The 13,792-nt window shown below is 36.6% G+C and overlaps 1 protein-coding gene across 1 annotated transcript; it reads left to right on the forward strand.

The window, feature by feature from the left end:
* Positions 1–7,070: 7,070 nt before the first annotated feature.
* LOC132153336 (thyrotroph embryonic factor-like) lies at positions 7,071–12,855 on the forward strand. Its single transcript, XM_059562676.1, has 4 exons — positions 7,071–7,317; positions 8,544–8,894; positions 9,514–9,734; positions 10,732–12,855. The coding sequence occupies exons 1-4, from the start codon at positions 7,200–7,202 to the stop codon at positions 10,945–10,947; spliced, it is 906 nt and encodes a 301-aa protein (XP_059418659.1). The 5' UTR covers positions 7,071–7,199; the 3' UTR covers positions 10,948–12,855.
* Positions 12,856–13,792: the final 937 nt, after the last annotated feature.

Consider the following 13,792-nt stretch of genomic DNA (forward strand, 5'->3'; position numbering starts at 1 on the left):
AGATTATAGATAAATACATAGATAGATATAGATAGATAGACTAGATAGATAGATAGATAGATAGATAGATAGATAGATAGATAGATAGATAGATAGATAGATAGATAGATAGATAGACAGACAGACATGATGCCTTCTATTTCTAGATGACAAAGACAAAGTTTACCAGTACTACGACACTATGACAAAGGTTACCGGTACTTATCTGAACTAACGTCATGATCACTGCCACTAGATATAAAGAAAGCATTGATTTTTCACTCTGTGCTATTCAATGACAGTAAAAAAATATATATAAATGTGTCGTTATTGTGCCCTGCTGCTTGTAGACTAGCTCCAGTGCTCATTGCTGTGTTGCTAAATGATAGCAACTCACCAGGACACTTCACCAACTCTCCACTCATTCTCCTCGGACCATGCATTTAATTGGCTTTGATGGCCATCAGTTCTTGGCAATTCCTCATTTTCCCTCTCACGTCTGGCAGGTTCGAAATTACACGGCTTCGGGCCATCATACATGTTGGCTCTTACCACCTCTTCCTCATCCCAATCAGTCGCTGCTGCGTTCCAGGCAGGTTTTTGAGCTCGTAATCAATATTTCATACCACAACTTAACGACTTTGTACCGTTCCAGGCAAGTTACGCCAAACTTTCTGAGCACAAGCAATTGTAGCTAGATTATTTATTTTATTGCAACGTTACATTGACCTAAAAACGTTTTTTCAAAGTGTACCACTTGCATAAACACTGCATCTGTAGGCAGTATTATTCGTAGTGGCTGCCATCATTGTTTTGCATGCTGTGTGACGTCAGAACTCGGAACTTGGAGTACATCGATCTAGTATGAGTTCACGGGTGGGAAGTCACGGGTTTGACTGCCGTTCCAGTGTACTTTCACGGGTTTAAGGTTGGAAAAACACGGGTTACGGGTTGCCTGGAACGCGGCATCATACTAGGCTGAGGCTACCTTTCCTCCACTTCTCCCCAACGTGACGCCATCACCGAATTGCGTAAAAAAGCGTTAATACCAAAAATGTAAAAAACTGGTCTTTAAGACCATTTTTGAGACACTTTAAAAATGGTATACATATCTTGAGTGATTTATGTACCCATTAATCGAAGGTGGTGGTTAACCTACAACATGGCCTTTAAACTCCACACTGATGAAAATGATTCTGTGGCAAAGCAAATACTACAGAAAAACAAATGCCATTCCTATATGAAAATGTTATGTCTGCCAATACTATTTGCCTGTAGAGTAGAAGTTATATAAACGTAAATATAAATGCCAAACCTACTAAGCTTTTCTGATGGTGGTCCCATCATGCACTGGGGCATAATTAGATTTTTATTATTATTATTTTAGCATTGCTTTTGTTTTAAGGTTTAGTAATTTGTGGTTTTGTTACATCTGGAGTTCATTTTCTACTCTATGGAATCAGATTTGTGCCAAATAAAACGAACGCAACTTTTGCGAAAACGAACAAAAAATATACATTGATAAATGAGAAAAACACTCTGAAAATAAAAACGATAAACTAAATAGCAAAAAAGTAACAGCGTCTTAAAATAAACTGCATTCTTTGTTGATTTCACCTTCAGCTTCACGTTTGCTGAAGGCAGTTTTGAATGCGCTGCCAGTGTTTTCGTTTTTGCTTTCCAAGTTTTTGTTTTCGCTTCGCAGATTTACGTTCGCCATTCTGACACAAACCTCTCGTGAGGGCGGGTTTAACAGCAGCTCGCTCTGATTGGCTCGTGAGATTTTGATCGGCGGCTCATTGAACCGGAAGTAGTGTTTTAGTGGCGCGGGCGCGTGTGGGGAAATGTAAAAAGAGGTTATTAAAGAACATTAATGATAAAACACGGATATTTTCCACATCGGAAGAAGTATAGGCTTATTCGAGATGAGTAATCGGGAGGCTCACAGAGCGTCGTCAACATCCTCCTCGGCAGGACATTCGAGGCAGCCTGAGGTAAGTTTGTTGTAACTAATAACGTTAATAAATAGAGAAATCGAGATATAACAAGTGTTATTCCTGTGCAGAATGCAACAGTTGGTCTTTATTTACATTGTTCGTTACTTATATGAACTTAACTGTGTTTCTCAAAAGCATCGCAAGCTAAGATTGTTACGTTAGAAACCATTGATGCCAAAGTAAGTTGTTATAACGTTACTTGGGCTTATTTTTTAGGTTTAAAAATGGATATGTGAAACACAACGTTTCTTAATGATCTTTCTTTAATTGGAAATTGTCTTATTTTGTATTTACTTTAATGATAACGCCGTGTCATTAATCTGGTTAAGAAAACAATTCTATCTTTGTTTTTTCATACAAAAACAAATATCTAATACTCTTTTTTTTAATATATATATATATATATATATATATATATATTTATATATATATATCAAGACCGAAGTTGTCACTTCTCCAGGTAGGCAGTCTACCAATTCATGTTGTTCTGTGTATATAAAATACCAACAAATGTGCATATAATTTTTCATCTTTTATTTTTATTATAGACTGGGTAGCTGGCATGGTTCTGACCTATTAATAAACAAACACTTTAATATATAATTATTTCTTTTCCACTTTTTGCACTATCGTCATGAAGCTACTCCTTGTCATAGCAAGGGTAGTATGATGTCCCCTTTCCCTTAAAGTAAAAGTGATCTCAGACTCATTTCAACGCTATGTGTAAATAGGGCCTATGTTACATGAAATTGGAATGATGTGAAGTAAAGTTCAGGATTTTCATTCTTGACCTATTCATGTACTTGAATATAGTTACTTTGGGATTATGTAATATCCTTTAGCAATTTATCAAACTAAACATAGTTCAGGCTTATCTTTTTTGAGATCAGCACAGTTAGTATTGTAAAACTACCTAATTGTTTCTTTTTCAGATGGTGGAGCAACTTTTTCAAGAGGAAACTATTGACAATGACCCAGAGGATGATGGTGTGGTGGTGCCAGAGATCTACTGTACTTTATCAGACCAAAAACTTACTGTCCTGCAAGGAATGATGAATCCTTTGGCATCAATGACCGGGCTTTATATCTACAGACACTTGATGTCATCCAAAGATTGTGCTGTATTTAACATTTGACTTGTGAAAGTCATACAGGTTATAAAGAAGGCAGAAGTTGGTTCACAGCTGAATTCTTTCTTTGAAACAATCTCCCACCTGGAATCACAATGGAGGCAGCTCTGACTACTGGGCTTCCCCTCTCATTGTGTTCAGATGCATCTGCTGGGTTGTTCAGGCCAACACTTCATAACGTTATGCTGCCAATTTATCTTGGTATCTTCTGCCTTCTCACTGTGTCTGTCAGCCTGTGCTTTGCCTAACTGAAGAGTCAACGTAACTTAATGTTATGGACAAGTGCAATGCAAGATGTTGCGCATGTTAACGGCACATGAATGATTTAGATTAGAAACCACTATCTGTTGGTGTTTAAACACCTTTTTTTGCCAAGGAGTCACATGACCAAGACATTTTACTGTCTTTTATTTTCTGGTGTATAATAATTCACTTGAAAATCACTTTAAATTGCCATTCATTTATTTTGAACAATAATGTTTTTTGTGAAATACTGTAACAAAAGTATTTAAGACTTTGTAAACCATTCAAAAGCATGTAAAATCATTAACAAGTGTTGTTGAACAGTATCTATGAATTTTAAAAAAGAAATTAAAACTTTTGGGAAGAACAGGGTCTAGACATTCAAGTTCGTTTTGAAATCCACACTAAAAGCAAGCACCATGTTGCACTGCTGTTTTCATGATTTCTTAAAATACATTAAAATCTGACAAATGTGCAGTGGGAAATGTAATGGTTTGGGTGCATGTGTGATCAAATTCAACAGTTATTTAAAGGCTTGTCTCTGAAGCAGGTGCCTATGTGCTTGACGAGTCAGCCACTGCATCACCCGTTGGACAGAGAGTGCCTCCTCATCCCGAGTATCGCCATCTAGGGCAGTAAAATATACAATATGTATTTAAGACATTTAATGACATCATATAGTACAATAATCATTCAAGACATTTGAAAACGTACAATTAGTTTATAACTAACTGCTGCTTTACAGAAGTTTACAGATAAGGTTAACATTAGAACAAACGGTATTAACAAAGCCATGTCTACCTTTTTCCTCTCTCCATTTGCTGTACATTAAAGTACCTGTCAAAAGTTGGAAACATTTAATGTTTTGGAAATCAGTCACTTATGATCACCAAGGGTACATTTACAGTAAAAACATATATTGTCACATTTAAATTTCAAATAAGTTTTCTATTTTAATCTTGTAAAAAAAAACTTGTTCCACAGGTGGAAACTGTCACGAGCGCTGCCCCTGACTCGTGCTGGTTTGGCCAGTGAAGGGTTAAGCAGCTCTATGATGTTATAATCAGTCTGATTCTGAGATCTTTGCTAAAAAATACACGTGACATGCTTGAATATGTTAGGTATCATCACCTTGGAATTATAAGGTTCTCTTTCACATTTTTGTCCAAATTTATTTATTCACATTTGTATTTTATGACAACTTATTTACATTATGTGATTTTTAGGTTATATCTACAAAGGATTATGGTATATATAATCTTTGAAGCTCAATATCTCTAAGATGATCAGAAAATTACAATTCCAAGGTGGCAAAATGTTGGGTTATAAAGAGCAATCAGGGTAACGGACTGAATCAAACTTCATAACATAATTAAAATACAAAACATAAGTGCACTGCAGACATGTAAATAACAAACCTATACGTGACAAACACTTACCAATCTAAATAAAGACCAACTGTTGCATTCTGCACAGGAATAACACTTGTTATATCTCGATTTCTCTATTTATTAACGTTATTAGTTACAACAAACTTACCTCAGGCTGCCTCGAATGTCCTGCCGAGGAGGATGTTGACGACGCTCTGTGAGCCTCCCGATTACTCATCTCGAATAAACCTATACTTCTTCCGATGTGGAAAATATCCGTGTTTTATCATTAATGTTCTTTAATATCCTCTTATTACATCTCCCCACACGCGCCCGCGCCACTAAAACAGCTGCTGTTAAGCCCGCCCTCACGAGAGGTTTGTGTCAGAATGGCGAACGTAAATCTGCGAAGCGAAAACAAAAACTTGGAAAGCGAAAACACTGGCAGCGCATTCAAAACTGCCTTCAGCAAACGTGAAGCTGAAGGTGAAATCAACAAAGCATGCAGTTTATTTGAAGACGCTGTTACTTTTTTGCTATTTAGTTTATCGTTTTTATTTTCAGAGTGTTTTTCTCATTTATCAATGTATATTTTTTGTTCGTTTTCGCAAAAGTTGCGTTCGTTTTATTTGGCACAAATCTGATTCCATACTACTCAAAATGATAGATTCTCACTCAAAAATGAACCACAGAATCTTACTAAGAATTGTGTAGGCTACCAAGAATTGAAGTCTCTGTGTACGTATGAGCACTGCATTACTTATTATAACATAATCTCTTCTTATAACATGAAGCAACACTGAGGTGACCTTGAGAACTGTAAGTAACAATAGGCCTACACAGGGCAAGACCGTGGCATATAGGCGACATAGGCAGTTTAGTTTTGTTTTTTGTGCGCCCTCTTGTGACCATTGTGCGCTCTACACCCACATATATTAAGCAAAATAATTTCTGACGATTAACATAATTTTAGTATTGATCGATTATCAAACTGATTAAAATAATGTTAGAATAAAATAAAATTGACATCAACGAAAAATCACAAGATTTGACAACGTCATTAAAACCCTTTCTGCGTCATGACGTAATTATAATACATCATTATTACACATTAATTATGCACGAAGCACGCCGTTAAAACGTTTTGCCATTCATGTGCTCTTAAAGTATATTTTCTACAAAAATAGTTAAAATATAAAATTTTACGGGCACAAGGTAGGAATCACACAAAGAAGAGGAGCAGAAATGATCAATATAGAAGTAAAAATCACTAGTTGTATTAGCACGTGATGTTTATGTAGAAGCCTATTTTGAAATAGCCTTTTTATATCATCTTAACTGGCAACACTGACACCGTGGAACGTTCTCGCTTGAGTTAACTGCTTATTTAATTTTACTTTATTTTGTTTAAAATGGTCTGGTCTCTACAATATGCTTTTAACAGATTCACTCATAAAATACCTACAAGGCGCTTCAACATCTCCATTTATTTATTATCACAATTTATTTAATACTTATGTTAACACTTATCGGTATGTTATGTTATATTATAGTAAAGTTTTTTTTTAAATCACTTTTTATTATTGACATGATTTCTTCATGTCTTTTCAAACTCGTATGACAATTGCTTCTGTAACACACACACACACAAATAGATCTATCTTATAGATAATGGGTGACTCCAAAATGACAAGGGCATCACAAAAGTTGTCCAATTGACTCATGTTCCCAAGGATTCAAGGGAATGTTATTTTAAGGGTTGTTCGTACAGGAAACACGAGACCTTCAGTGCTGATAAACACACGCAGTGTCTCGTCAGTCGGGCAGCAGCTGTACTCGGCACGTGCAGAAGCCCCGCCCACCCAGTGCACGTGCTCGTGGCGGCACGTGTGAAGACATGAGCTCATCACTGGTGGAAAAATACAACTGCAGCAGTACATTTACACTCTTCTTGTCTTTAATAAAGATGTTTTAAAGTGTCAAGAAGCTGACTCAAACGTGCTAAATGAATACTGAATTATCGCCGTTGATGTGTGCAAATAGAAAATGATTTTGTATGATTTGCCATTTTGTCATGCATTTACGGTCAATTGAGCCAAACGTTGAGTGTATTTAGCATGTTTACGGTATTTATATGGACATCTTCGTTTGTTTTAGGTACAAAGAGGACCGCTCGCCTCGTTCCGCTTATTGTTGTAGAGCAGGATGAGGCGGATAAACCGTTGACCAATCATAGAGCGAGAATCCGCCTTGAACTCTATCTACACGCCCACTCTGCTTAACATTCATAAGCCGTTGGCGAGTCAACCAATCAGCGCTTCGAGTTTCGCGTTCATCATGAATATGTGAGTGTTAGCCCAGTACACTTGGAGTGGATCGCGACGGTGTTGTTTTGGCAGTGTTTTCTCAAAGAACAGAAACAGGAGGATTAACGGATATACAAGCGACGTTTGTGTATTTCCTCGGATAGTATCACACTAATGATGCCCGGTCAAGCGTTGGTGACGGTGGCCATCGGCCCGCAAAAATCGTCCGGTTTTGTTTTAAAGAAGATCATGAATATTCCTCCTCCAAACATACTGCAGGATCAAGACGATGGTGAGAACCATAATCCTGACAAAATGTGAATGAAATGTAAACACCGCTCAGTTAAACGCGTGTTTGTAAGGTTAGTCGTGCACTTGGCGTCACCTCTAGAGCCGCGCGCTGATTGGTCGATCAGAAGAACAGAAAGTCCCAGTCGTATCCTTCATAGCACACTGAAATACCGCGGTATTCTACGTCCAGAAAAGCCTTATTTGTACGTCGTCGAGTTTAATATGGTGTGTATAGTATTAACACATGTTGAATGGCTAGAACATGCAAACGTTCAATGGTACTAAGTTACATGTGGTTGTTTCCTCCATGGTATATTTGGATACTTGGGCATGTACTCTGTGGTATTCTCCTCTTCTTTAATATGAAACTCATTCAGGATCTGTGGATTTGAATGCATGCTAGCGTTTAAGAGAGTATTTTAGTTACAGGTCATGTTTTGTGGATATAATGTCTCAGTCTTGTGGTTTCACCGTGCACCGTGAAGACTGACCTGCTCTTTATGAACGTTATTAATACTTAATCTTATCATCTCTCTTGAAAAAGACCCTCATTAGGCATCTGTAGGCGTGTCAGTCTGTTAAACACTTTGTCATTTCATAAATCTAGTCTCTAGTAAGTGTCTGTCTAAAGTAATTTTTTGACCTGTGGAAAATTGAAGTGAAGTTGGATGTCTGAAGGTCTGAACTCTTTCTGACAATTAAACTGATAGCTAACATTGGAAGTTACTGAAAACAAATTAATTTGTGCCATTTGAACAGTTTTTACTGTATGAAATCAAAGTGAAGTTAGATGTCTAAAGGTCAGAATTTCACAAAACCTGCCAAGAACATGTTCACATCAAAATCAAGAGGAGAAATCAAGAAATTATATTATTATTTTTTTTTTAACCATTAAGTATTTTCTTTGTTGTTGTTGCATTATGACATGGTGCATTTCAAATAATGTATTATTATCTTCCTTTGTGTTTTTAGAGTATTTAAATATCGTTTTACATCATGCTGAATTAATTTACTTTGATCAGCTGTGTGAAAACGTGCTTTATAAATACATTTTACATGCTACTTACCAGAAACTATGTAAATATGTACATTTCAAGCATTTTGTTTTTTTTATTTAATTCTAGTGTATTTTTCTATTTTATTTTGTTTTGTTTTATTGTATTTATCACTCCCATTGAAGTTTCTTCTGCTCTTTGATATTTGAGTAAACTGTAATTTCTTGCACAGACATCGAGAAGGAGAAGCAGGGTTTGATCGTCGATGGGACGTCCGGCGGCAGCGGCGGTTCGGGTGGCACAGGGGGCATCTCTGCCTCTCTCACTCCCGCCATCTGGGACAAAACCATCCCGTATGACGGCGAGACCTTCCACCTGGAGTACATGGACCTGGACGAGTTCCTGCTGGAGAACGAGATTCCCATCACACTGGAGGAGGAGCTGAGCAAGTGTCCCGAGGCGGAGTGGCGTGGCGGAGACACGCAGGGATCCTCAGATGAACTGCAGATGCCTGAGGAGGAGTACAGAGACGATGAAGAGTCTGAGGATGACTCGCTCTCTGTGAGCGTTGAGATGACAGCAGGTGAGATGACAAACAAGCTCACACCTGACTTTTTTTTGCGCGCAATTCTGAGTTTTTGTTCAGAAGTGAGAATTGTGAGATTAAAAGTTGCAATTTTCATATTTTTATTATTATGTATTTTTTTTCTGCGGTGCGCCAAAAATAAAAAATAAATGCATTGTACAATTTTAACTCAGAATTCATAGAAAAAGTCAGAATTGTAAGATGTGTATACTTGCCACTCTAAGAATAAAATTCAGAATTGCAGGATATAAAAATCTAAATTTAAAAAAATCAGAATGTTGAGAGATCGACTCAGAATTCTAAACAGAAAAAAAAGAAAACTTGGGAGAAATAAGTTTCCACAGTTTTCTGATATCAGTTTGACTGCTTTAACATAAAGCATTTTGTTGTTTTTCACTCATCTCTACATCAGTCCATGCAGTTCGTTCATTTATCAGTCAAAACACACTTACTGAAACCAGCACATAAACAGAAACTCAGCTATCTGCTGGTATTTAATTCGATTTGTTGACTGACTGGTTTCTGCTAGTAGATGAATGTTTATCTGGTTACTCCTGTTCTCTGGTCATGGGTTTATTCTGTTGTTTTTATACATCGCTCTGTTTTTACCTGCCAGAAGCCAAAGTGGACCCCGACCGCGTGACGCCGACTCCGATCGACCCGGAGGAGATCGAGGTGAACGTGGCCTTCCAGCCCGACCCTACAGATCTGGTCCTGTCCAGCGTTCCCGGAGGAGAGCTCTTCAATCCGCGGAAGCACCGCTTCTCTGAGGAAGAGCTCAAACCACAGCCCATGATCAAGAAAGCCAAGAAAGTGTTCGTTCCTGAAGATGCCAAGGTGAGACTGAACCGACTGAATGTTTCTGAACAGAAAAATCAGTGATATGGTAGCAAACCTGTTACCCTCGTGACACAGGCCTCTCGCTAGTCATTCAGGAAACATATTTTAATTATAATGACCAAATCTGATTCTTAGAAGTTCACCTGCTCTTATTTAGCATAAGCAACTTCTGATTAATCCACCATGTTAAAGTCAACAAGACTTTTTTATGTCACAAATTGATTGGATAAGATACAGCTGCTATTTGGATATGGATCATATCATACTTTTATTAATTGATTTATTGATTGATTGAGTGATTGATTATTCAGAATAAGGCCTGGAACATAGATTAGGGAGATTATTATTATTGCGAACTAAAACTTGCTACTAAGACGATATTTTAAAAGTATTTTGAAGTACTAAAATATCAAAAGTTAAAAAATAAATGAATAATACAAATTCTATGGATATATTAAAATATATATGAACAACAATAACACACAACAAAATGACTAAATCTCTAACTAAAATTAAAAGAAAAACATCCCAAATGTTAATAAAACTGTAGTAGTATGTTAGTGATACTAAAATAACACTGATATTTGTATAAATCTTGATTTGCACTAAACCTAAAATACACTGATTTAAAAACTTTAAATCAGTAGTCTTTCTTTCTTTCTTTCTTTCTTTCTTTTTCTTTCTTTCTTTCTTTCACTTGCAGTGCTTTATGGGATTGTAGTTTACTCCTAAAAGCTCTTTTATCTTTAAGCATAGAATTATTCGAAAATCAGTCCAAAAACAACTGAACCAAGGCTGCTAAAAAAGTTCATAGACACACAGTTTTACACATGAATCTGTTTAAAATAAAATCGCTAATGTTTTACTTGTGAGTCAGACTTTGAGAATAATCATCCACAGTATATTTTTCTTAATGTTACAAACATAAAACGTTAGGCTACAACTAATATCGTTTTTCCTGCCTCAGTAACGAGATGTTTGCATTCTTCCACAGGATGAGAAATACTGGTCGCGGAGGAAGAAGAACAACGTGGCGGCGAAGCGTTCTCGTGAAGCCCGGCGTCTGAAGGAGAACCAGATCGCCGTCCGTGCCACCTTCCTGGAGCGGGAAAACGCAGCGCTGCGACAGGAAGTGGCCGAGCTGCGCAAAGACTGCGGACGCTGCAAGAAGATCATGTCACTGTACGAAGCCAAATACGGCTCGCTGTGAGGGACGCGCTTCACCCCGACACGCATCAGTCTCTCTATAATTCACACCGCAGTTACACAGCCGGGGATTGTGGGTAATGTGGCACCGTGTGGGAAGTGGACGAGAATGACGCGAGCACGTGTTTTTAAGAGGATGTTTTAAGGGTCTAGAAGACACAAAACACATGATAACAGCATAACCTTTGACCTCCTCATACCTCATTCTGCCCTCCCCACGACCCTGATATGACCCGAGCAGTGAGTTCTTAGAAGTTTATTCGGTATGAAAATGAGATAATGCAGCCGACTGGAGAAGTCGCACACAGCAGACGCAAAGTAAGCGTTCAGTGTTTGGTCATGACTTTTACGACTGTTTTCGGCTCGTTTTTAACCTGTTTATACCTTTTTGTACTTGACATGTCATCGGTGTTTGTGTACAAGAGGTTTTTCGCAGAAAACAAGCGCATGACCCTTGATATGAAGCAATTATTTTCTTTATTCTACAAAAACGAGTGTACTTCGGGCGATTGCAGTTTGCGAAGATTTGAAAGAAAGAGGAGTCTGTAATTATACGCTTGTATCCATCCACCAGTGTCTTTGTTCTTCCAGAATGATCTTACTATGGTAAAAGAAACATTTCTATTGTGCAGATTTTTAACACTATAACGACTGTGCTGCGTTCAAACGCATCTTCACAGCAGTTAACTGGACGATTATTTTAACGCGAGCGTCTGCGCACGAGTTTAACTGTGAGCGACTTGATCAGGTTTGTTTTCAGGGTTTGATCCTGGGCAATAATGTGCGATTCATCTTTACCTCAGATTAGATATTTCTAAAGAGTGTTTTTTTTTTTTTTTTGTACATTTATTTCGAATAATTTTAGTCTGGCAGCTCAGCATCAGTTAAGAACACAAGCGTAACAAATTTCTTTGTAAAATGTAAATGTAATTTTTTTTATTCTTACCAATGACGCATTCATCATTGCATTCTTAATAATAATGCATTTTTAGATCGATTTGTGCATTGGTAAAACCATTGTGGCGTGAGCATGATTTGATTCAGTCAGTGACATTAGCATAAACAGCACTAGCATCATTAGAGTCTCACGTTTATTGCTGTTTTCAGTGGTTTTCCAAGTTATTGTTATTTTAAATGGTGGAAAATAATGTGCTTCCAGTGTTTTTATGGGTTTTGATAGATTGCACTAATCATGGTTTGTTTTTAACGCTGTGCTTACAATCAAATTTGTACCAGATCAACGTTTTACATTTTTAATTTGGTTTTAACAGCTAATTTTTTTTTTTTACATTTATAAAACTTTCCTCATTTTGTTTCTCTATAGTTTTTTTATACATGCATACATAAAAACAACGGGTCTCTAGCACTTAAAGGCGAATCTATTGTAAATTTGATAGTCGTTAGTGCATGCTGTTGTCATGGTGACGTTGTGCAGTGGGCGTGTCCTTCTCTTGCATATATATATATATATATATATTATCTTTTATATATATATATATATATATAGATTTGTTGTTTTAACTCTTTCTACTCCTGTTTGATTTCATTTTACAAACCAAACAAGCTTTCAGGTCAATCACTGTTTCAAATGTACAAGAATGAAGTTTGTGTTTGCCTTTATAGGGCAGTTTTGTGATTTTAATCAGAATTGTGACGTTGGCCTCTGGTTTTTGTTATAAATCTGTCAAATCAACTCCAGACTTTGAGTTCTACGTTGGACTCTGTGAAACTGAAATGTAGCATTTTGTCTTTATAAAACATGTAACTTTCAGTATATGGATGGACACTTTAAAAAAAACTTGTTTTAAAGAGTGCTGTTGTTTTTCTAAAGTCATTTTCCTCTGGTGTAACGCAGTATGTTATGACTATGCTGTATAATGCATATTAATAAAGATGGATATCAGTGATTTGACCTTGCTGAGGTTGTGATGTATCTGCGCTGTGATTGGCTGCTGCTGATGACATCACGTGTGTGAGACGCATCTGCAGTACAATGTTCTCGCAGCAGAGACGATCAGTGACCTTATGGGCATCTGTGCAGAAACACAAACAATACTGAACAAAAACATTATTCTGCATGTGCTTTCAAAGCACCTTTGTCTGTACAGCATCCTTTGTGTGTGTGTGTGTGTGTGTGTGTGTTTTCCTCCATTGTTATTATTCTCGGTCTTATGTTACCTAACAATCATCCTCACATTTGAGTGTCCTTACATAACATCTGCTTCAGAGGCACACACTGATCTGAATGGGTCTGAAGAGAGACAATCAAATCACCTTTATATGCTCGACACAGAATAAAAATCATATTCATCACATTCAACCTGAAGATAACCGGTCCGTTTTAGAAAAACAAGGATTTTCTCAAGTTGCTTTTTTTATTTTAATATATAAAAAAAAAATTAATATAGTAATGGGGTTGTTTTTATACATTTGTTTAATGTCTAAATTATTACATAACACATATTTTATATTAGTACACCTATAATAAACATATTACATTTTTAAAAATGCAAGGAATACAGAATCATTAGGTTAATTTTTTCACGTCATTCATTTTCAAAATATTTTACAGAAAGAGATTCAAGAGTATTTGATCACTGTGTCGGGGTCACTCTAAATGCTAAATGTTTAAAGAAAAATAATAGCTTATCAGATGTCCATTTACTAATTGATCTTATTTATCTTACTGGCAATATATATATATATATATATATATATATATATATATATATAATTTTTTTTTTTTTTTGCCAAGACTCCATAGGTTTGATGTTATAATAAGAGATGCAAGACATTCACACCTCTCTCTCTTCAAAAAAACAACAAAAATACCTTAATGACAAGTTTTG

This window comes from Carassius carassius, chromosome 1 (genome assembly GCF_963082965.1).
Source record: "Carassius carassius chromosome 1, fCarCar2.1, whole genome shotgun sequence".
Classification (NCBI taxonomy): Eukaryota; Metazoa; Chordata; class Actinopteri; order Cypriniformes; family Cyprinidae; genus Carassius; species Carassius carassius.